A 24,289-nucleotide genomic window follows, 5' to 3' on the forward strand; every position below is an offset into this window, starting at 1 on the left:
TTTTACTTTCTACTTAAAAGTATTTTTTTCAAGTATTTGTATTTTATCAGTGTTTTTCTTCGGAAAACATTCATTCCAAAGCATATTATTTTAGTTTTTCTATATTACATTTAACAAATATAAGTTTTTGTTTTACATTTAATATTTAAGCACATTTACGTACTTTTACTCAAGTAAAAGTACACAATTTTAATGTAATTAGGTATTAAATAAATGTTAAAATGCAATATAAAAGAATACACATTACACAGCTTTAGAATGTAGTGAAGTAACATTTTTCCAAAGACAAACACCCAAATAAAGCACAGATGCTTGGAAAATGTAACTTGTGTAAGTAAGTATTGTCCACCTCTGATATCAAGTTCAACTAAATTCAATTTAAGCTTATAATAGTCAGTTTTACTGGCGTTTTTCGCAGAAGCCGCTATGAAAACCAGTTATTTTGTTAAATGTTTGCCACTCAACAGGGCGTGATCACGTGGAAAGTGACGTCAATGCATATCCTTGTTTGTGAAACTGGGCATTAAAGTTAGCAGAAAACGATGTCACACTGCTAGTTTTTGTATTGGACTGCCGAACATTGCGTCCTTTTTTCCACTTGACTTTTCTTTTGTTGTCATTCTGTGTATTTGCGATGTTGTCCAGTTGGCATTTTCACCCCAAAATGGCGGCCGCGCTACTGCTATTGTACCGAAGCGCCACCTAGCGACTGTTACCAGAGTTTCGCCTCTTCAGATCACGCGCAGTCGCATACAGTGCACGGGCTCGTGGAGCGCAGTCGCAGACAGTGCGCATTGCCGGTGTGGTTCTCGCTGATGCGTGCCTCTTCTCCTCCTCCTTTTCTGGATGTGTTTGTGTTTTCTTGCACTTTGGGGTTAATACAGTACGAAATATTAGTGCAGTGGACGCAGCGCTGATCGTTACAGGTACGTTTATGTAAATAAACACGCGACTGTCTGTTTCAAATTAAGCATTTGTCTCACTTTACATTGTGTTTATGATTAGAGGGTGGCGATGGTGATGACGACGACAGTGTATTTATAATATCTAATAATGTCAAGCTGGACATACAATCGAAGTGTATTCATTTTAGGTTTATTCGTTGGTTAGTCTGGTGTGTGTTGTGCGTAGGTTTGCGTTTTAGGGCTGTGTCATAAACTGAGTAATGAACAGTGACTTATGAACTGTCTGACAGACAGACAACACCCCACAGACAGTCAGTCAGTCAGTCAGTCAGTGTGTTATAGCAGATCTAAGTTAATGCATATTCTCGACAACAACACCCTGTACTGTACACATATATATTCACTACACACACACGTAATATATATAAAAAATGTAAACACTGGTGCAGTATTACAGTTGTGTTTTCTGCCGCTGACAACACCCCATACATAAACACGTAACAATAATGTCTTTAAAAGACTGCGGTCAGCATTTCTAACCTTAACTGATTTGATTGTTTTATTTATTTATTTGCTGTGCTGTGCATTAACAATATAGAAATTACATCTTAATAAACAAAGAAATATTATTAAATAATATATTGCAAATGACAAGTACAATTTTATGTGGCAGGCACATTATATAAAATTATAGCATTTATAGAAAATTATAGTTAATATAGTTTTTGCAGTAGATGTTTTATGTAAAGTTAAGGACTAAAAAACTAAAATATCAGTTAAGTTAGAGTTTCTTGTTTTATGTCTGTCTTTAATCTTACATCTCTGTAGTGAGAATCAAGTGGTTCACACTGCTTAATCTTGAATAAAGCCAAGCCACTCTTTACCCCATGTTAATAATGCAGTTTACATATTAACTATGACATCGACAACACTCACACTGAATGAATGACTCTGTTTAGTGCTTATCAGAGTGTGTGATCAGATTGCGTTTATGATATAAAAAGGATGTTAGGCTTTAACTAAATATTTAATTTTTTTTCTAAATGTTAATAGTTTCCAGGGCATTGCAGGGTGGTTGCAAGGGTAATTGTTGTTTACATATGCTTAATGGTTGCTATGATGTAACTACAGTAGGTGGTTGTTAGGTTATTATGAAATGAATGGTCACTAGTTTAAATGGACACTGCACTTTTTTAAAAAATATACTCATTTTTCAGCTCCCCTACCACTTTTAGCATAGCTTAGCATAATCCATTAAATCTGATATTTTTCCTATTTTAAACTTGACTCTTCTGTAGTTACATCGTGTACTAAGACCGACAGCAAATTAAAAGTTGCGATTTTCAAGGCAGATATGGCTAGGAACTATACTCTCATTACGGCGTAATAATCAAGGACTTGCTGTCGTAACATGGCTGCACGAGGCGCAATGAAATTAGTCCCCTGCTATTGAAAGTCACTAAGGGGAATATTTTCAGCTATTATACAAAGAGAAAGAAGACAAATGATAACAATAATCTCAATTATACATTTTTTAAATAAATAGCATTCTTAACAGTTTTTTAAGTTTCTTTTTTGCAAATCATTGGATAAAAATTCCTGCAAGATTACCATCTTTCTGTGTCAAACCTCTCGTGTGGGTGGAGCTTAACATAAATTGGCTAGTGGGTGATTCTGTTTTTGATTTTGTTATTTTTTCCACATTTAAGGGGAAAATTGTCATTACCGCAACGTGTCCATGACTGGATTTGGGTTCTTTGACATGGAATTGTTTATAATTAAAAAAATCTAAAAAATAAAAAGCTTCAGTGCATTTGATACTATAAACATTTACAGTAAAGAAACATGATATTTGGTGATCATTGGTAAATGTAGAAACAATAATAAGGAATATAAATGTGTCCAAGAGCAATTTTCTCATCCTCCGCAACAATTTTCAATCATTGTTTAAGCCCTCAAGGAACTAACATTTAAAAAAAAAATAGTTTGAAGGGACATAATTGACTGTGACACTCAAGATGGCTACCAGGTAAGCAGTTCTTATTTTTTCTCTCCAGATAAAAGTAGAAATTTTGTTTGTCAAAGTACCTACACAACTTTTTAGTTCTCATTACCGAAACATGAGTTTGTAAATGCATATATTTTATGTAATATCATGTTGTGGTAATGATAATTCTTAATAATGATAATCTAAAAAATTTAAATAATTATATAGGAAATATTTTTTAAATCCTCTGAAAATAACGGTTATAGTTAGTTCAGACCTTAATCTTATAAAAATGGGCCTCAAGAACTTTTTCAAAAATCTGACGCTGGAAACCTTTTAAGTCTTGTTTTTTGTGGAATCACCCTAGTGAGATTTAGATTGACAGTTTCCTGAGCAAGAAGTCCAGTGTTATAAAAGATCAGCGTTTTATACCGGCCGAAGTCAAAAAAGCATTTCCGTGCTGATGATAGTTTGCTCTTGTGTGTGTTAGCTGCATTGTATCAAGTTTCAACGTCTGGAACTAAAGCATTGATTTAGATCCTATAAAGTCACATGAGATGTTGCTTCTGGACACGATGTGGGTGTCATGTTAGGAAGCTGCTGAGTGATATTACTTTTCTTCATTAGACTATTTGAAGGAATCTGACAATTTTTTGACTAACAAATGATAAATTAGGGGAAGCTGAAGCCGTAACTGCAAATACCATACAGACACAGAGATGAGCTCTTTTTACACCCTTAGCAAGGACACAGCTATGACCTGGCAACCATCTAGAACACAGAAGAATCATGGCAGTTGTGGCTGCGTGAATGGATCACTCACATTTTCACTACATTATAATCAACTTTGTTTTTAACCTTAAACTCAAAAATGATTTCCGTATGTTGCATGTGCAAGCAAACTGCGTTTTGTAAATTGCTTCATAACTGAATCTTCTGTGTGTATGTGTTAGTGAGAGAGTCAGTTTTAGTGCATCACATCCTGTAAAATTATTGCTCTACTAATGACCCATCACATCCGATCTCTCGCTTCCACACAACAGAGCACTTAAAACAATTATAAAAGAGAGGAGTAGGCAAAGAAGCATTTCTGTTAATGTTTTATCCTTTTTTGAGAAAACAATAAAAAGAAAGCTTTTTAGGGCATCTCGGAGGGATGTGTGTCTGAAGGGTAATGGGTGTATTCACACCTGTCTTGTTTGGATCGATTGAATCGAACTCAAGTTCGTTTCCCCCCTTTGGTGCGGACCTTTTGGGCAGGTGTGAATACAGCAATCGTACCCTGGTGCAGACCCAGTTCCTAGCGCTTAGGTCATCTAACCACAAATTAGCTCTTAGCCCCCCTCCTTTTCTCCATATACATAACATTGCTGGGACCTTTCATCTAGAAATGTACTACTCTAAGTTCTTACAATTTCACAGTAGTAGATGCCTGACTAGCAAAGACCTAAATTCATTACTTTTTAACAAAAATGTAAACATCTCTAAACTTTTGCTGAGTGGATTACAGTTTCACTTGGCTTATCTTTAGGTGTCTCATAATAGTAAATCATTGATGCATGTAGAAATTGATAAAACATTTATGAAAGAGATCTAAGAACCACAGTGCATGCAGTATATGTGCACTAGCGCTCATATTTCTTGACCAGAACAAATTCTTTTTTTATAGTGGACTCAGTGACATATTACATTTAGTGCACTGGGATTTAACTTTAAAGTCTCTTGCTATCGAATGTAAATTGAGCAAGAGCAGGACCACTAGACCAGATGTACTGCAGATGGGTTCAGTCTTTCTTGGTTTTATCCACTGCTGGGTCATAATCTGCTCTGATAGGGAGGATTGATAAAGATGGACCAGACATCTTTAATTTGGATGCTGCTAGATTTAGTTAGTTTGCAAGATTTAACAGACAAAATTTCATTGAACTCTTTTTTACACCTGTCCTCTCTAAGTCGTTTTTGTTCAGTTAATCATTATTTAGAAAAGCTCTAGTTGAGCAAGGTTTAACTTTGTTGTGAGACGGTTAATGTTTAGAAATGATTCATATTATGAAAATAAACGTCTGTGTAAAATAATTTTTTGTTGCATGAACACATTATTGCTGTGGTTTGTCTGATCATGTGTCTATCTAAACTGATTGTATTACAGTATTTGATTGGTTGTCGCTGATCTGCATTATGAACAGCATGAGCTTATGGTAACTTAGTAGGACTGTTCCTCCGTGTCAGATCATGTGATTGAAGGTTTACTGGGAATTCAGTCCCTCCAGAAAATTGCAATTATGCGATCACATGATTCAATGCATAATCAGGCAAGGTCCGCATATTTGTGCGGTGACAGCATTTTAAAAAAATACGTCACACTTTCGCCACATAAATTGCAGATTTACGCATGCAAAATATGCGGGCTTGCATGATTTCATAATCCCCGTATTTTCATAGCAAAAAGTTGCAGTTTTTGTAAGTTCCCGCAGTTTTTGCAAATACATGAATTTTCGGAAAGTTCCCGCATTTTCGTAAAGTTCCCGAAAATTCTTTGCAAGTTCCCGCAATTCTTTGCAGGTTCCCGCAATTCTTTGCAGGTTCCCGCAATTCTTTGCAGGTTCCCGCAATTCTTTGCAGGTTCCCCCAATTCTTTGCAGGTTCCCCCAATTCTTTGCAGGTTCCCGCAATTCTTTGCAGGGTCCCGCAATTCTTTGCAAGTTCCCGCAATTTGTTTTCTGAAAGGACTGGAAATTGGTCAGTTTCAAAACAAGACTTTAGGTAACATCCTAATACCATTCATATAAAGAAATTAGTGATGCACCGATGTATCGGCCGCCGATATTTATCAGCCGATTTTTGATGAATTTGAAACCATCGGCATATCCGCAATAGCACGAGAAAGGCCAATACCGATTGTTTATTAATTAACTGCATAAAGAAATCCATTATATGTAAAAAAAAAAAAGAGTTAATGTTGTTAATAAAATAAATGCTGAATAGCAAAAAACACCTTTTGAAGGTTGTCATGTTGTCTTATTATATTTGTTTTAGCTTAATTTGTACCTCTTTTATTATGTTGGTCAGTCGTATGTTAATTAGATCCAATCCATGTTTAGTAAAAATATTTGATTCAGAAATAAACTAGCTAATAGACCAACTCTATAGGATTGTATACAAGTGTTTAATATCTGTATCGGCATCGGTATCGACCAGAAGTTGTCTGTTTAAATCGGTATCGGCCCCAAAAAATCCTATCGGTGCATCCCTAAAAGAAATATTTATTGAAAAGTAATAAAATCTATGAAAATCTGTGTGTAACACACCGGTCACTGGGCTAACCTCCGTTCGGATCTGCACGATGCAGGCTTCACATCATGTAATGGGATGGTCCTGTGATCGGATGATCAGATCTATCGGATTGTAGACTAAGACCTTGTTCACCCTGTCCAAATCCGATTTTGGTGCATATCCGATTGGAATCCAGTCACATTTAGAATGTGTGAACGGCCAAAAACTGCATCAACTATTTTTTTCCTAATCCGTTTCAGGCTACACCCAGAGGTGGTATGAAATCCATTTTAAATCGCATTTCCGGAAATCCATTTTAGTCTGACCGCTCTGATCGCGTTTGTGTAGCTTTTTGGTTACGTCATGCCGTCCAATCGCAGTGGAGGAGGGGCGGGACAAATATCACAATAACCAACCAGCGCATCATACAATGACTGATAAACAAAGCAGAAGTATCACAGCAAACAAAGTGGTCAGCTGAAGAAAGCTGGCAGTCGGCGTCCGCCTGACATTTTCAGATGCGTTTAACTCTTTCCCCGCCAGCATTTTTCATGATTTTCACGAAAGATTAATGCCTCCCAGAAAATGTTCTTCTTTAAATATTTAAACATACAATATATTAAATGAAAAAACAGACCCACTGCTTTAAAAAAAAAAAAATGTTTCATCGAACCTTCATCAGTTCTCTTTTATCAACTTTTCAAATATTGGTAGGTTTCTTCAAAAACACCAAATTTCCATTTTTGTAAAGGACTTTTGATAGAGATCAGATGAAGAGCTATCCTCAAAACTTAGACGGATATACAGCTGTTTGCCCTAGGGCGATAGTTCCAGGTTTTATAAATCCACCTGGTGGATAATAGCGGTATTGCGGATTGACGAGAAAACTCGTCAATGGAGGGAAAAGAGTTTAAATCTTTGGTGTGCACACTCCCATAGTAAATAAAACCACAGAAAATGGTAAACTCTGGATAAAAGCACAGAGTGACGGCCTCAAAAACTGTCTTTAACTTACCCACAGTCATTGTGTTTTCTGGCAGATCATGTCCACCATGGTCTATCCTCACGAAGAGAGACTAGAGAAGATGACACAGGAGGAAATCATCTCCAGCACCAAACTGGTTATCCAGGGTCTGGAAGCTCTGAAAAGCGAGCACAACTCCATACTGAAGAGTCTTGTGGAAACCATCCAGTGTTTGAAGAAGGATGAGGAGGCCAGTTCAGTTCACGAGAAGTCCAATCTTCTCCGCAAGTCTGTGGAGATGATCGAACTGGGCCTAGGTGAAGCACAGGTGAGGAATGATGGTGTGTTTTAGTGTGACTTAACAATGGCACCTGTGATGCCTTGCATGTGTTTTTAGACAGTTCAGGCCTTATAAAAATGAATTGATGAAAAGTGGATTTGTTAGAAAGTTATTACTGATGTTTGTTTTAGGTCATGATGGCTTTGGCCAATCACTTGGGCGCAGTAGAGTCCGAGAAACAGAAGTTACGAGCTCAAGTGCGACGGCTCTGTCAGGAAAATCAGTGGCTGAGAGATGAGCTGGCCAACACCCAGCAGAAACTTCAGAAGAGTGAACAAAACGTCGCCCAACTAGAAGAGGAGAAGAAACATCTGGAGTTCATGAATCAGCTTAAAAAATACGATGACGGTGTCTCAGAAGCGGTGAGATTTTTGCATGTCAAACTTACACGTTGATGGTCAAGTGCAAATTTGCAAAGGGAACTCTTAAAGGGACAGTACCAAAAACAACTTGTTAATTTGAAAAACTTGAAAACCTAAATTATGACTGTTTATGCTGCAAGAAACTGTACATTGTATACTAATATTACAAGCAGACCTACCGTGCTTTCACACCAGACGTGGAAGAGGCGGCAAAAACGCGTGAACATTTTGAGTTTACTCACTTTATTTGCATGTGAATGCCAACCCTAACGCGGACCCAACGCGCACGACCGCCCACTCCGCGTTGAGGTAGGGCTGCTCGATTATGGGAAAAATCATAATCCAGATTGTTTTGATAAAAATCTTAATCTTGATTATTTAACACGATTACTTAAATGACTGTACGATTACTTAAATGACATGGGCTTGACATTAACTTTTTTGCTCACCAGCCAAAGTGGCTAGTTGTTTTCCAAAGTTACTAGCCACTCAGCATTTTCACAATTCCACAATTTTGTTGCTGGTAAAATAAATTGTATATGATTAAACTTGACTTTGGCATCCTAAAATGACTTTAATTCGAGCAAATTTACTTGGTTAAGCTAAATTAGATGCAGATTGAATTTCAAATGCAGTCTGACCACCCAAATTAGGACAACATTTATTAGATGGTATATACAAGGTATATCAGTATAGATCATATCATATATTTAGGTGCATAAAAGCAGTCTAGTAAGGCATAAATATATTTACATTTAATGAATATATTAAAAGTGAAGCAGGGGTGTAGAAGATTAACTTAAAAGATAAACACAAAACCCCTCGACAACCACTTTAAATATTTATTAACAACAGCAGTCAAGAAATTTACATGAATTTTACTTTCAACTTGTTTATGCAGATTGTATTTATATGCTTGATCATGTTTTCTGTTAAAAGTGATTTAAGACTTTTAATGACAACTGTCGAGAGGGCATTATTGTTGCCCAAAGTAGCCTACATTAAAATGATGCGCGGACCTCTCAGCTGGCAGGTTTCCTTTGATTTCTTGTGCATTCAGGTATGCGCTGAATTTCTCTCCGCTCTTGCCCTGAGAATGTGCATGCAATATATATCTCTCCAATCACTTCCATGAAATTGTTTTATCTTTCCCGAAGTGTGTATGCCCTCGGACTGCGTCCTCTTGTGCATTCGCAAATCCATCACCTCTCGCGCGCTCTCTGGGAGGTGGCGCTTTGGTCCGCAACGCGCCGCTGATCGCGCGCGCGTCTCTGAGTCCACAAACGGTCTCTGTGTGTTGCGCTCGGTGCAGGGAGTGCTCATGGGAGTTGTAGTTTCCCAGTGTCGAATTGCAAAAATCGAAATTGAAATCGAAAAACGATTAATTGCACAGCCCTACGTTGAGGTCATTTGTACGTGTCGAATATAAACATAGCTTTTCACGTCTAGTGTGAATGCACCATTAGAACTCTGACTTTAATGAGACTTTAATGGGACGGCTTTTAAAACCAGGGGTGCCTCACATATCCTAAAAACTAAAGTGAAGCCAAAACATTTCGATCTCACCCTGGTGGCTGGCTGCAGTATAGGTCATAAACCTAGCCCTCTCCATGTAAATAAATAGTTCCTGTGCCAAAAGTAAAGATCAAATTATAGAAAGAAATTAAAGAACATTTTGTCTTGATGGTTTTAGTTATTTTTACGTAAGTTAGGAATTAGATGCTATTTAAAAGGGGTGTAATAACTTCATTTGTGCGTTTGTAATTGAAACAAACGAGGAAATAGGAGGGGCCTTGATACCACGGCTTCGCCTTACAATCACAAATGACATCAGCACAAGAGTCAGCGGCCATTTTTTAGATATTTTGGTTTCAATATTTTACAGTGGAAGTCTGTTGAGAGACGTAAACCCCCCAGCTTGTCATTTATGATTTACTACATTAACATGGGGGCATGTATGACTACGTAACACAGAAATGTAATGATGGAAAAGCAGCACAGTAAGATTAACAGACAATTAAAGGCGGGGTGCATGATTTTTGAAAAACACTTTGGAGTCGGGACGAGTACCAAAACACACTTAAGGGGCGTGTCTCCTAACCAACATCATTGCCTGGGTTGCGTATGTGTGGGGTGGGTCTATTAAAAGAAGATCCAGATTCTATTGTGGTAGGGGCGTGTTTGTTTAGGTGATTTCAAATGTAAACATTGGCTTTCAGAAATAATGCACCCTGCCTTTAAACCAAACTGGTTGTTTAAATAATACTTATTTTTATTGGCCTTGATTTTATTATAGGGAGATAAATCTAGTGAAGCTCCAAAAGACCCACTGGACGATCTGTTTCCTAATGATGAAGATGAGCAAGGTAAGCAAGTATTAACATTATTTAATATGTACTGTGATTGATACAGTTTTGATTATTTCATAGGTCAACAATGTTTGCAATGTTTGTGTTTGTATCTTATTTCATTAAACCTAAAGGAAAGATGTAAATAGGTATAAATATGTTTCACAATGCATTATTCAGAAAATTGTGCTTATATTTAATCGAGGTTTAATGATTTTAATTTTTTGCAAATGTCACCAATCCAATTTAAGGTCCTCCAAACACCTGTCTTATAGAGTAGATTAATTGAAACCATTTTAACTCCTTAAATATTCAGTTCAAAATGCTCTCTCATGTCTAAGTCGTCTTTGATAAAAGCATCTGCAATAATTACTATTGAACTCACAATGTGTTTTTCTCTATTCAGGCCCACACCAGCACAACAGTGCAGCAGTTGCTGCCGCCCAGCAGGGTGGGTACGAGATACCGGCCCGTCTCCGAACCCTCCATAACCTGGTCATCCAGTACGCCTCTCAAGGCCGGTACGAGGTGGCCGTGCCGCTCTGCAAACAGGCATTAGAGGACTTGGAGAAAACATCTGGACACGACCATCCTGATGTAGCCACCATGTTGAACATCCTGGCTCTGGTTTACAGGTGAATGTCTGTTCATGTGTGCTGTATGTGCCAAAAATAAACATCCACTAAAATAAATCCGAGTGTGGTTCTGGTTCAGGGATCAGAATAAATACAAGGAGGCTGCCCACCTCCTCAATGATGCCCTGTCAATCAGAGAAAAGACCCTCGGTAAAGACCACCCAGCAGTGAGTATCACAGAGACCATCAGTCCCTCCGCTTTACGCTTCACATGAAACTGTCATACATATCTGAATTGTCATTATAAACACACTGTACTCAGGTCAGCCTTCTTTCTGTGGTTTCGTGACATCGTACAGGTGGCAGCAACTCTCAACAACTTGGCCGTCCTGTATGGAAAAAGAGGAAAATATAAGGAGGCAGAACCTTTGTGTAAGAGAGCGCTGGAGATCAGAGAGAAGGTATTGTTCCAATATTTTTTCTATTAAAAACTTGACTCTTTTGTAGTTACATCGTGTACTAAGACCGACAGAAAATTTAAAGTTGAGATTTTCTAGGCAGATATGGCTAGGAACTATACTCTCATTCTGGCGTAATAATCAAGGACTTTGCTGCCGTAACATGGCTGCAGGAGGTGCAATGATATAATGCAGTGCCCGTAAATAGTCTCCTTTGTAACTTTCTATAACTGGGGACTATTTTTGGGCAGTTCGTAATATCATACAAAAAATAATATTCACTCAAGTAAAAGTGTGGCCACAGTCTCTCCTATCTGAACATCCTTGCTGTGACTGTTTATTGCTCAGGTGTTGGGCCGTGATCATCCAGACGTGGCGAAACAGCTGAATAATTTGGCTCTGCTGTGTCAGAATCAAGGGAAATATGAAGAGGTGGAGTATTATTACTGCAGAGCTCTAGATATCTATGAGAAGAAACTTGGACAGGATGACCCCAATGTTGCCAAGACCAAAAACAACCTGGTAAACCTTGTAATATTTATCCAATCTTCCTGTGCACACAATCACATAATAGCATGTATACCAATTAAATAAATCTTGCGTTTATCTTCTCTCGTAGGCGTCTTGTTATCTGAAACAGGGAAAGTACAAGGAAGCTGAAATTTTGTATAAAGAGATCCTGACACGTGCTCACGAGAAGGAGTTTGGATGTGTTGATGGTACGATCATTTCTAAATTACAGCCTTCAGCATAACTGCTTTATAACACACGTTTTCTTTCTGTTCTTCATTTTTCTTTTTCTCTTTTTGGCCATGTTATAAAACTGTTATCATCTATTCGAATTGACGACTTCACCAGCGGATCTCCCGCCTCTGATATCATGATCTAATCCTCACGTCTGATCTCTGATTTACAACCAATCAGCAGCAGAGTATTCAGAGAAATCAAGGAGCAAATCTAGAGATTTTTCTCTGTTCAACATGTAGACAACATTTGTCTGAAACATTTAAAAAGTTTGGATAAACTAGGGTTAACTTAATGTTACAATTAATTGTATTGGCATAATCGGTATACTGTACAGTATCTGGGTTTTTTTGTGTGTGTGTGTCTGTGTGTACACAACTGCTGTAAAGATGATGACAGCAACACAGATTAATACAGAGCTCTGCTTACATGTGCCAAACAAATTATTCAATGTGAACATGAGAAAAAATGAAAGTGAAAGTATGATTTGAACAGGTGCTTTGTATTTTTTTATTTCCTTTTTTTTTTTACTTCTGCTTTTTTACTTTCAATACTGATCACACACCTAATTGTATATTATTAGAGTCATATGTGATATATATATATATATATATATATATATATTTTTATCTTATAAATATATTTAAAGGAAAACACCACCGTTTTTCAATATTTTACTATGTTCTTACCTCAACTTAGACGAATTAATACATATTTATCTTTTATCAATGCGTGCACTTAATCTTTGTACAACGTGTCGTGAATGTGTTAGCATTTAGCCTAGCCCCATTCATTCCTTAGGATCCAAACTAACATTTTATTTTACTTGTGTAACCACTCATGTAACAGTCTTTAAATAGTGAAAACATGGAAGTATTTGGTGGCTTCTAAATTCATCCCTGTTTGGATCCTAAGGAATGAATGGGGCTAGGCTAAATGCTAACACATTCACGACACGTTGTACAAAGATTAAGTGCACGCATTGATAAAAGATAAATATGTATTAATTCGTCTAAGTTGAGGTAAGAACATCGTAAAATATTGAAAAACGGTGGTGTTTTCCTATAAGATTTCACATGCTTTGATTTGAATGATTTTGTGATCTTTTTATATTGGTTTTACACAGTTCATTTCAATAAATCAACGTGCATGTTTGTATTTTGTGAGCACCATTTTTATAAACACACTGATGTGATATACAGTTGGAAGAATTAAATGAGAACATAATATCAGGTGAGGTTTAAACACAGAAAATGTGTAATGATTATCTTTTTTTTTATTATCAGATTTTTGTAAATAGACAAATTCTGATCACTGAACGGCTAGTAACCTATTAAATGATCATATGCTCATGTTTCATACATTTACATACAGTAATAATGGTTGTTTTACACATCATTTACATATAAGTTATCCATCCAGCACAGTTTGAACTACAGATGTAAATGAATCCTGCAGATTGTTTTGCTATATGAGCCATCAAGGACACATGTGTTCATAATTGAAATTTTTGTTAAGAATGACTTAATTTTTGCAAGATCCGATTATAGTGAAACATATTTCCCTGTGTCTACAGTTGAAAATAAGCCCATCTGGATGCATGCTGAGGAAAGAGAGGAGAGAAAAGTAAGTATTTATGAATGCAGCTGCTGATATATACATGTATATCTGAATGATTGACAGCTCTGAGGTCTCTCTTTCTCTCTCTCAGGGAAATATAACAGAAGGAAAGCATGGAGAATATGGCGGCTGGTACAAAACCTGCAAGGTGAACAGGTATGATATTAATTTCTAAAAGAGTTGTTTGTAAAGTTATGTCCAATATTTCAACTACAATTACCATGTATAGCTGTTAGACCGAGTATCTTCATATTCACAAAAAATAACAGCTGAAATAACACACAATTTAGTAAATAAAATACTTGCAAATTATTTTAAACCCTGGTTGTAAACATTGTTTGTATTATACATTACAGTAGACACCATCAGAAAAACATACCAACTGATAAGTCAAGATAAAATAAGTTTCAATTTAAAATGGACATCTTTTTTAAAGATATAAAATAAATATTTGGTGTTCCCAGAATACATATGTAAAGTTTTAACTCAAATTACCATATAGATAATTTATTCTAACATGTTAAAATTGACACTTTGTTGGTGTGAGCAAAAATGTGCCGTTTTTGGGCGTGTCCTTTAAAATGCAAATTAGGTCTCTGCACTAAATGGCAGGAAGTATAGACGGTTTCATCGGATGCACGTGCGCTGACACACGATACACGTCTGGATCCGAACTTTACTTCCTGTTTCGTTTTTTTTAATGGTCTGACTAGTTGCTAAACTGATCTCTTGAACAAATGCCTCGTCGAAAATAACAAATGTTTTGGTTTCCTAGGTAATCTATGTGTTGTTTTTTTGCTTGTTATATAACTAAACTACGTTAAAAATTTTGTTGTTATTTATTCTTAGCGGAGTTTACCGGAAGTTACGTGCGGACCACGACAGCCGCTTTTTTTTTTTTTTTTTTTATTTGACAGGGACAGTGTACATTAATTAACATTTCTGTAAATGCACCAGAATTAGCCAAGAGGCTATTTTTCATCCGTTGTCCCTGGACAGATCTTAAAATTGTCTACCTAAAAACACAATCTAGAATTTACAAAAACAATACAAATAATAAAAACAATAAAACAGCAAAAATACATCAAATCCTAATACTAGGATTTTTATGTTGATACTGCTTTTTATGTTGATACTGCTGAAACCGTCTATAGGTCTCTGTGGAACAAAAAAGGGGGCGTTTCTCAATTTTGGGGCGTTTTCGAACTGGGATTAGGTGTTTTAACCGTCCAATCAAAAAAGTATGGAAGTGCTGAAAAGCCTTACATCATTATTTTTTTAGAGAAGGAGGTCTCTGCGGAACCAAAAGAGGCGTTTCCCAATTTTGGGGCGTCTTCAAACTGAAATAGGAGTTTTTCCACCTCTTCATTGGCTCAAATCGAGTGCCTTATGTAAATACGATACATAGTTCTCTCGTAGTTGCTCGTTTTCTGTGTTATTTACATATTTTGATGCGCAACAACATAATACTGTTATGGCATGATTTAAAGGGGACGGAGAATGATTTTTTTTTACCTTGTCTTTGTTGAATAATGGTAGTCTACCCGCATTCACTAACATACAAAAAGTGCTAGACATGCTAAACATCTCAGTTTCATAGAAATTCCTCTCTTAGAAATGTCACCCAGAAAACGGCCCAATCTGAAAAACTGATGCTTATGACATCACAGGCATCTCACTGCCCCTCCACTTTAAAATATTGACTAAATTTTTTGAGTGGCAGCAAAGTCAGCCAATCAGTAATGAGATTGCAGGTTAAGCCAGTAGGGGGTTTTAAAATAGGTGCAAAACCACTTGTTTAAAATCCCCCATCCTAATAGAGCTACCTGAGAGAGGTTTTTAGGAAGCTTCTAAGGCATTAAAGACCCTAAAGAGACTAAATTTTCTTAACTAAATCTACATGTCACATCACAGAACAAGGATAAATACCCTGTTCATTCAATCTATGTCACCTTTAAAATGGTTTATGAATGATTTAAGATTACTACATAGTTTTTATATGGATTACGCCGAATTATCTTTCTTTTTTTTTATTTTGGCCCAATAAATAGTTTGTATCCCTTTAAATATTTTATTTTTCTTACTGAATTACAGTATTGATATGTAGCTGCCTTCCCTTTGAGCGACTTAAAATTATGTCACACATTTCCTTCAGGCGTATTTGTAAAGAAAATGTTTTCATATGTCTGCATTCTTTTTTATTTCTTAATTTTTTTGTACATAAATCATTGATTAAGAGAAAAAATAATCATGTATGGCTTTTCAGGGCTTCCGTACTTTTGGATTGGATGGTTAAAAACGCCTAATCCCAGTCTGAAAAAGTCACCTTTAAAAGTAATGCATTACAATATTAAGTTCCTCCCCTAAAAAGTAACTAAGTGCATTTCTTAGTTACTTTTTATTGAAAGTAATACTTACGTTACTTTTAAGTTTCTTGTGCGTTACTTTTTCTTACTAAGTTGGCTGAGGCTTGATCTTTTTCAGGCCTTGCAGGTGTTATTTTTGACTGAGAAGTTTTGCATATTTGCATCACAAAAATGTTAAGCTCTGGCCTGCATCTCCATTTCTGACTCAAACTGTTTCCCCTCATGCACACACATAGGCCGTAAAAAAAGATGGACGACGCCCCTTTGCTCTCTTCCATTGGTGAAAAGTGAAGCCTTTGTGTCCTAATACGGCGCTGACATCTTGGGTCTTGAGTCTGCGCAGTACCAATTTCGGGACCAGTCCTGCGCAGTAGTGAGCAGGAAGTCAAGCCGTGAAATCAAGGCCCCGCCCTCGCAGAATGCACATATCACCGCTGTCAATCATGACATGACGCTGCTGTTTTTATAGCATTAAACAACTAACTAAAAACAAACTTATTTTAAAAACAAACACTGGAATTTACATCAGCGTGATAAAAACTACAGTAAATGACAGTAACCAGCTTCGGAAAAAAGAAATTGAAGTGTTATTACATTTCTCAGTTGGTCTCAAGTCCCCTGACTTTACCGGTAGTTTAATGCTGTCCTGTAAACAGATTTTTATTCAGTCCCACAGTAAACACCACACTGAAGAACCTCAGCGCTCTGTACCGTAAACAAGGTAAAATAGAGGCGGCTGAGACCCTAGAGGAATGTGCCATGCGATCCCGCAGACAGGTATATCATCTATAAACATCATATAGTACATACATACTTTACAATAGATGCATTGTTACATGATGAGAAACCTGATGATGATGTTTGTGTGTCAGGGAGCATCAGTCGATCCTCAGAGAGATGGTGGCAGAAGACGAAGCACTTCATCTGTGTCCAGTATCAGATATGACTGCAGCAGTGAGACTGGAGATGAGGGCAGTGTGGAATGGAATGGGGTGAGTGACTTCAATACTATAGCCTACTAAAAGATGTTACCGGTCAAATTAAAGCACGGTTTAAAAAAACACAATTTACAAAATAGGTTGGTTATGTTAAAAAAAAAAATGAAAGAAAGAAAGTGAACATTGAATATAAAGACGCAGTGTATTACCATGTGGTTACACAGCTTAAAGACCTTTATGAAACATCTGCTCAGTGCTGACCTATTTTTTTATAATTAAGTTAGTTTTAAGGAAAATACTTAAGTTAGTTTTAAGGACTTGTGGACTTCCTCAGAGTCCATACTTTGATGACATCATGTAGTGCAGACTTTAGGGACCCTTTACGCGAGTCCACAAGGGTGCACCAGAGTCGTATTTAATGCCGCACTTCATGTGGACTCGTGGCCTTAAATTGCGCATTCTCGCTTACTCTACTAGTCCGTAGGGTGTCCCATCTGTCATTTTTAGGCTTCAAAGTGTGCTCATCAGCGCCCCCTTTGCACCCTTCTCTTGTCTAAATAAATTACTGGATTGCTCATGATGTCATAATATTAAAGCCACTGCGCCACCATATTGGTATGCCTAAACATTCTATTAAACTGAGTAATAGGAAGTTATCAGATTTAAATTATGAAACCAGTCTCCGTTTTTATCTAAAGTCTCTCTGTACATTCTTACAATGCAAATGTCCTAACCATGTACATAGTTATTTATTTAAAGTTGGTAATTTTCCTTGCTTATTAAACAGTGAGTGAAATATACTCACCTAAAGGATTATTAGGAAGACCTGTTCAATTTCTCATTAATGCAATTATCTAATCCACCAATCACATGGCAGTTGCTTCAATGCATTTAGGGGTGTGGTCCTGGTCAAGACAATCTCCTGAACTCCAAACTGAATGGGAAAGAAAGGTGATTTAAGCAATTTTAAGCGTTGCATGGTTGTTGGTGCAAGACGGGCCGGTCTGAGTTTTTCACAATCTGCTCAGTTACTGGGATTTTCATGCACAACCATTTCTAGGGTTTACAAAGAATGGTGTGAAAAGGGAAAAACATCCAGTATGCCGCAGTCCTGTGGGCGAAAATGCCTTGTTGGTGCTAGAGGTAAGAGGAGAATGGGCCGACTGATTCAAGCTGATAGAAGAGCAACTTTGACTGAAATAACAACCGAGGTATGCAGCAAAGCATTTGTGAAGCCCCAACCTTGCGGCGAATGGACTACAACAGCAGAAGACCCCACCGGGTACCACTCATCTCCACTACAAATAGGAAAAAGAGGCTACAGTTTGCACAAGCTCACCAAAATTGGACAGTTGAAGACTGGAAAATGTTGCCTGGTCTGATGAGTTCAGATGGTAGAGTCAGAGTTTGGCGTAAACAGAATGAAAACATTGATCCATCATGCCTTGTTAACACTGTGCAGGCTGATAGTGTAAAGGTGTAGGGGAAGTTTTATTGGCACACTTTAGGCCCCTTACTGCAAATTGGGCATCGTTTAAATGCCACGGCCTACCTGAGCATTGTTTCTGACCATGTCCATCCCTTTTTGACCACCATGTCCTCTGATGGCTACTTCCAGCAGGATAATGCACCATGACACAAAGCTCGAATCATTTCAAATTGGTGTCTTGAACATGACAATGAGTTCACTGTACTAAAATGGCCCCCACAGTCACCAGATCTCAACCCAATAGAGCATTTTTGGGATGTGGATCCCACAAATCTCCATCAACTGCTATCCTATCAATATGGGCCAACATTTCTAAAGAATGATTTCAGTACCTTGTTGAATCAATGCCACGTATAATTAAGGCAGTTCTGAAGGTGAAAAGGGGTCAAACACTGTATTAGTATGGTGTTCCTAATAATCCTTTAGGTGAGTGTAAAGTACATGCAACTTCATTACAGTAGCAATTAGCAAACATATCAGATCAGCAGTCAGTTATTTTACAGTAACTATAAATGCTTCAACAGTAGTTAAACTAACGTTCGATTCAACAATATAGAAGTCTAAAGTGAATGTTGATAAAACACTTTTTACTGTACTGTATTCTTGTATTCTTTTCTTTCCTCTAAAGTGTCTCATCTTTGTTATTTCTATCTCATCTGTGTCTCTGCATTATAGGATTAAACTCATCTTCTCATCTTCTTCATCACTGTCTGCTTCTACATTAAACGACATCTGTTTGATCTGAATGAGTCCTCAGGTTTCCTCTCTGCTCTGTGGCGTCTATGAAGAGCTTTAACTCTTTCCAAAGTCTGATGGGATATCTTACATTCCCTGTCTGTATATTTTCTGTCTGTCTCTGTCATGCCTGATTCTTCTGCCGACATTTTTTATCGGTTTGCTTTTTCCTCTGTTCTTTGTCTTTATTGTACTCTGTGTAATACTGTATACAGTGGCAAGAAAAAGTATGTGAACCACACTTTGCCATAAAATGTGATCGGATTCTCATCTAGGTCTCAACAATATACAAACAGAATGTGTATACAGGGGTTTACATAATTTTTTCTTGCCACTGTGTATATATATCATTACATTAACACAATTAATAGCACATTTATTGTTATATACAACCCCTGGGATTATAATATACACTATGTTTAATGATATCTATTGGTGCAGGATCATAGCAGGTATTTCTCACATATATCCCACTGTCTGTTGTTCAATCACACACAGAGCTTAAGCCTCATGAATAAAGTAAAATGTTTTATGTAAATAAATACCCTGGTGTTCACAGTACATATCCACACCTACGTATGTTAACCTTTAATCTACAGTGTTAATATGCACTATACATATGAGCACATATTTATATACATGTAAAAGGAAAGTCTATATGCAAATATACTATGATACACAGATTATCAGTTAGTCTCATAATGGCATGATATGTTGTTGATACCTTCTGTGACTTTGCACATATACCAAAATACAACAAAATCATTAAAAGTGTTTACTTACTATCCAGACAAACTATTAAACCACAGTGAATAAACATCTATAGACTTAATTAAAGGTTAACCACTCTATTCATGTTGCATTGCAGGTTAGTTTGAATCTCTCGGTAGTTTATTAATTTAAGACCTGTGATTGTTGATTTGTGGGATGTTTCGTGTGTGTGTGTGTGTTTCTGCATGTATTCATTAACATCTTATGACATTTAACCTAATAAAGATTCAAGAGCTGGGCTTCTCTGTCTATATGGAAATAAATGTGAAAAACTTTGCAACAGAAATAAAAGTGGTTTTATGTCCAAGGCCCTGTTTACACCTGGTATTAAGATGTGTTTGGTCGATGAGATCACAAGGGGACACAGTGGCTGCGTGGCGTTTCTGTTGCGTGCCAGTTGCGTCGCATTTTCTGTGTCTTTACAAACCAGAACCGTGCCTGATGCGGCCCTAGGGTGCTGCTGATGCTGCAGGTGACATAGAGGGAGGCCACTGACAGACCAGGCATAAATATAAAGCCTACTGATAAAGGACACCGTCAACTGTATTAACGGCAAAATAGCGTTATGTTTGACAGGTGCAATATTTGAAAATCGATATTTATTTATTTATTTATCATTTAAAATACATTTATATCTAAATTTATGTCAACCTATAGACTTTCAAACATCCAAATGTCATTAATTAATATGTATTTGTGTACAAAATGACATATAAACATATTTTCCTATTCTATTTTTGCCTGGAAACGCTTCCAACATGCTTGCGTCTCGTGTGAAAAATAGGCATCGGTTCTATTTCTAGCATGCACGTGTTTTCCGCGCGGCTCAAGCCGCACTGGAGATGCGCGTCTCACGCAGGCAGTCTGCAAGCTCTAACCTATTAACATGGGAGCCGAATTAAAAACGGACACGCCGATCACTTGAGACCCTTACGCCACGCATCCAGTGTGTCACCGGCATAAGCACGTGTAAATGGCGTGTGAACCATTTTGAGCTATTTGTGACTTTTCCAGATTATCTGTCAAGATTCATATAAAAAAAAGTGCAAAGATGACCCCAATTGAAATTGCAATGGGAAATGCAAAAAAATTTTATTTGTCAAAAAAAATCATTGCATCCAGAATATGCATCAACAAAAATCTACAAAAAAATCTACTATTTGAAAAAATATTTATTTTTAATGTTTATATATACATAAATTCACAAAATGTATCACTAAAGTACTGATGTTGAGCAGTTTGCCACATACAGTAAAATTAATGGGTCTCTATGGGCCTCTGCTGGTTGAAATGATTTATTTCCTAAGCTGTAATTCTTTTGTAAACACCTGATGGCAGAATTCAACACATAACATCTAGATCAATATCTAAAAACAATTTAAATCAAATTGAGATAATAATTTATGTGAATGTTTCACAAAAATTATATATTTTACTGTCAAGCTAATGGTGTAGTTGAGGAATTTAGTGGTAAACGGGTACAAAAGTACTTCATATCTCCCAAAACACAGCATTAATGTATAGATGGGAAGTAAACAAAAAAATTATATATTATTTGTATCATTAAAAATCTATATATTTTTTGTAATCACTCTTTTAATCTCTGGGGTCATTTTTTTACCCCCACTGAACTATAACGTATACATAAAAATTGGGTCTTATGAGGGTTAACTCTTTAATTGCCAAGTTCATAAGTGATGTCCCTGATTTGGGGAAAAAACACAAAATGACAGATTTTCAATATAAAAAGTGATTGTGGACTGAATTTTTTTTCTTGGGCATGTCAAAGATTTGTAAAAATTTTTTTATTTTTTGTGCAGCATCAGATTTTATTTTTTTCTCCCTCATTTATGGTTTTTGGCCGTTTATGCCCCATTTACTTCCATTATAAGAAGATTTTTTGATTGCAGAGCCATGACATCTTATTATCATGCATTCTTGATTGTTGGTGGTTTTTCCTTTTGCAAAGAGGTCAAATTTATCCTTTTTATGGTTGATCACCATGTGGCACCATTAACCCTTTAGTAGGCCTGTGCAAAAAACAGAGCTTAATCTGTCTAAAATGATTCTGTTTTAAATTAAGTTTTTCTAAAAAACGATTCTTTCGCCCCCGCTTTCCCCTACACGTACAAAATGTTGCGCAGCATGTTTACTAACAACGCAAGCAGTGGTACTCTGACATAATAATATTTTAACATTAAAGTTATCAGGACAGAAGCAGTCGAAGTGGAGAAAAGAGACCGATTAAAACCCCAGGTGTGAACCGTATCCAGTCAACGAAAACACATTTTAATACCAAGTGTAAATGTGCAAAGCATAACTTTAGTAATAACACCACACGTGTTTATGTTCAGGATGGAACGATGAGACGGAGCGGCTCTTTTATTAAACTCAGGGATGTTCTGCGCAGGAGCAGCGAGATTTTGGTGAAGAAAATCCAAGGAACTTTGCCACCCGAACCTCGTAACACCAAGTGAGACTGCTATTGAATGATTAAACTCCCTTATGCACACATTTACCAAATATATTTTACAGATACATAACCAGATTTGCATTTTAGAAGTACGATTCACGAATGCAAAACAAAATTAGACACCTGTGCTTGCATTCGGGCTTGGGCTTATTGCCACTTCATTGCCAGGCAATTCAAAAATTCATGTTTTTTTTAAAGATTTTTCCTTTAGCCAATCATATATAAGTTTTAAATCCTGCTAATTAGAATAGGATGTTTTAAAAGAAACAGTTCACCCAACTATGAAAGATCTTATATAATTTGCCTACCTTCATTACTTTCTTTCTTCAGCTGAACAGAAAGACTTGATGTGATGAATATGATGTCACTTATGTCCTTTTAAAAAAGGACATACTTAAATAATACAGAACTTATAGGTACTCCTACGTTCTACTTACTCAGATATTCCCTCTTAAGATTTAATATTCAAAGCATTTATTTCATATAGCCAATGAGGAAAGCAGGTTTCCCCGAGCAATGAAATTCTTACTTTGCGTCCACAATGAATGCCAGGACTTTACATACATACACAAACTATACATGCATACATACATACAATGTAAGAAACATAATAATAAAAACTATGCGGCAGAGGCAGACTATGAAAAATAAATCTTTAATGTTTTTTCTTTACAGTATGAAGCGGGCCGCGTCTCTCGGGTATCTGAACACCACAGATGATGACCCATTTCAGGTGAGCTGTTGAGAAATTCATTCTGATCTAACACATTTAACACAATCAAGATTAAGATAAAAAGAGGAATTAATGTGTTGTTTGTGTCATCACAGGGTTCATTGAGAAAAAGCAGAACTCTGAGCTCCAGCACTGTAGAGCTTTACAAAAGCCCAGATCAGTGAGATAACATCAAACGCATTTCACTCTACAACACACATTGATCTAACTTTAATGATTTACAGATTATTGCTCATATATATATATCATACATTTCAATCATATGTTACTCTACAGGCTGTTGTAGGTTATTACTGTGCTATAAAGATGTTAGATGCTGCTGTGTTCAGATCAATAGTGTGTTTGCTTAATATGGCTTGAAATGACAGACAGATCAGTCTGTGCCAGTTTTAGCAGATTTAGGTACGAAGTCAGAAAAAACTTTCACAAGTCTTCATAATGACTTTTTAAACACACGCCAGGTCTGCTATTTGCGGGCAGAATGATCATAAGCTCATAAAAACAGCAAGATAATGTCAAACAGTTGTAGACGTTTACTCAGTTCTTGATATTTCAAATAACTTTTTTTAATATTTGCTGCTAACAAGATTTTGGGGCAGAGCTAGATCATAAAACTACATGCAGAATTGCACTTTTTCATTGCAAATGTACATTTTTCATTAAAATTATAAAAATACATATAATCTGTCAATATGAAATGTATTCTGTTAATTGTTTCTATTGCAAAAGCCTTTTGTCACACATTGCATGAAAATGTCATACTAAGTTTATTTGTATTATTGCAAAAGGCAGTTTCATTGTTGATTTCAGGTTGGTTGGTTGATTATTTAGTTAAATTTCTAGAATGCTCAAGTGTAACTACTCAGGGTTTGTTTGATTTGTTAATATATTTTGACAGCACTTGTAAATTTATTAATTGTTGAGGGAAAACCATACACTTATATTGTCAAACTAGACCTGACTTGAAATAAAATGTTTTAGTATAAGTAATGAAATCTGCATTTCACTGTGTCTTTTGCTGATGTCAAGAAAAAAATGATCAGGATGACAATGAGTTGAAAAAAAAAATTATCAATCACTCACTTGTATATAATTTACCTTCCTTTAAATCCTGTAGGATTTAAATGCTCTTATGTGTACAGTAACAAAATATGTTCAAACTTGTTACTTGCATTGTATTTGTGCATCATAGATGGATGCATAGTTTA

At 36.5% G+C, this 24,289-nt stretch overlaps 1 protein-coding gene across 3 annotated transcripts; it reads left to right on the forward strand.

Annotated features, from left to right (window-relative positions):
• The first annotated feature begins 752 nt into the window (after positions 1-752).
• On the forward strand, positions 753-24,076 carry klc4 (kinesin light chain 4). Of its 3 annotated transcripts, none has more exons than XM_065259466.2 (16): positions 753-926; positions 7,187-7,457; positions 7,601-7,831; positions 10,128-10,197; positions 10,586-10,814; positions 10,894-10,981; positions 11,114-11,215; positions 11,561-11,734; positions 11,832-11,931; positions 13,533-13,582; positions 13,668-13,732; positions 16,611-16,719; positions 16,815-16,934; positions 22,230-22,348; positions 23,024-23,081; positions 23,177-24,076. In XM_065259466.2, exons 2-16 carry the CDS (start codon positions 7,209-7,211, stop codon positions 23,243-23,245), a joined length of 1,833 nt encoding a protein of 610 aa, XP_065115538.1. In that variant the 5' UTR covers positions 753-926; positions 7,187-7,208; the 3' UTR covers positions 23,246-24,076. The 3 variants fall into 3 exon arrangements, with proteins under 3 accessions (XP_065115538.1, XP_065115536.1, XP_065115539.1); XM_065259464.2 differs by having other exon boundaries at positions 754-926; positions 7,206-7,457; XM_065259467.2 differs by lacking the exons at positions 22,230-22,348; positions 23,024-23,081; positions 23,177-24,076 and adding an exon at positions 19,045-22,223 and having other exon boundaries at positions 754-926; positions 7,206-7,457.
• The last annotated feature ends 213 nt before the right edge of the window (positions 24,077-24,289 follow it).

This window comes from Paramisgurnus dabryanus, chromosome 24, assembly GCF_030506205.2.
Source record: "Paramisgurnus dabryanus chromosome 24, PD_genome_1.1, whole genome shotgun sequence".
Taxonomy (NCBI): domain Eukaryota; kingdom Metazoa; phylum Chordata; class Actinopteri; order Cypriniformes; family Cobitidae; genus Paramisgurnus; species Paramisgurnus dabryanus.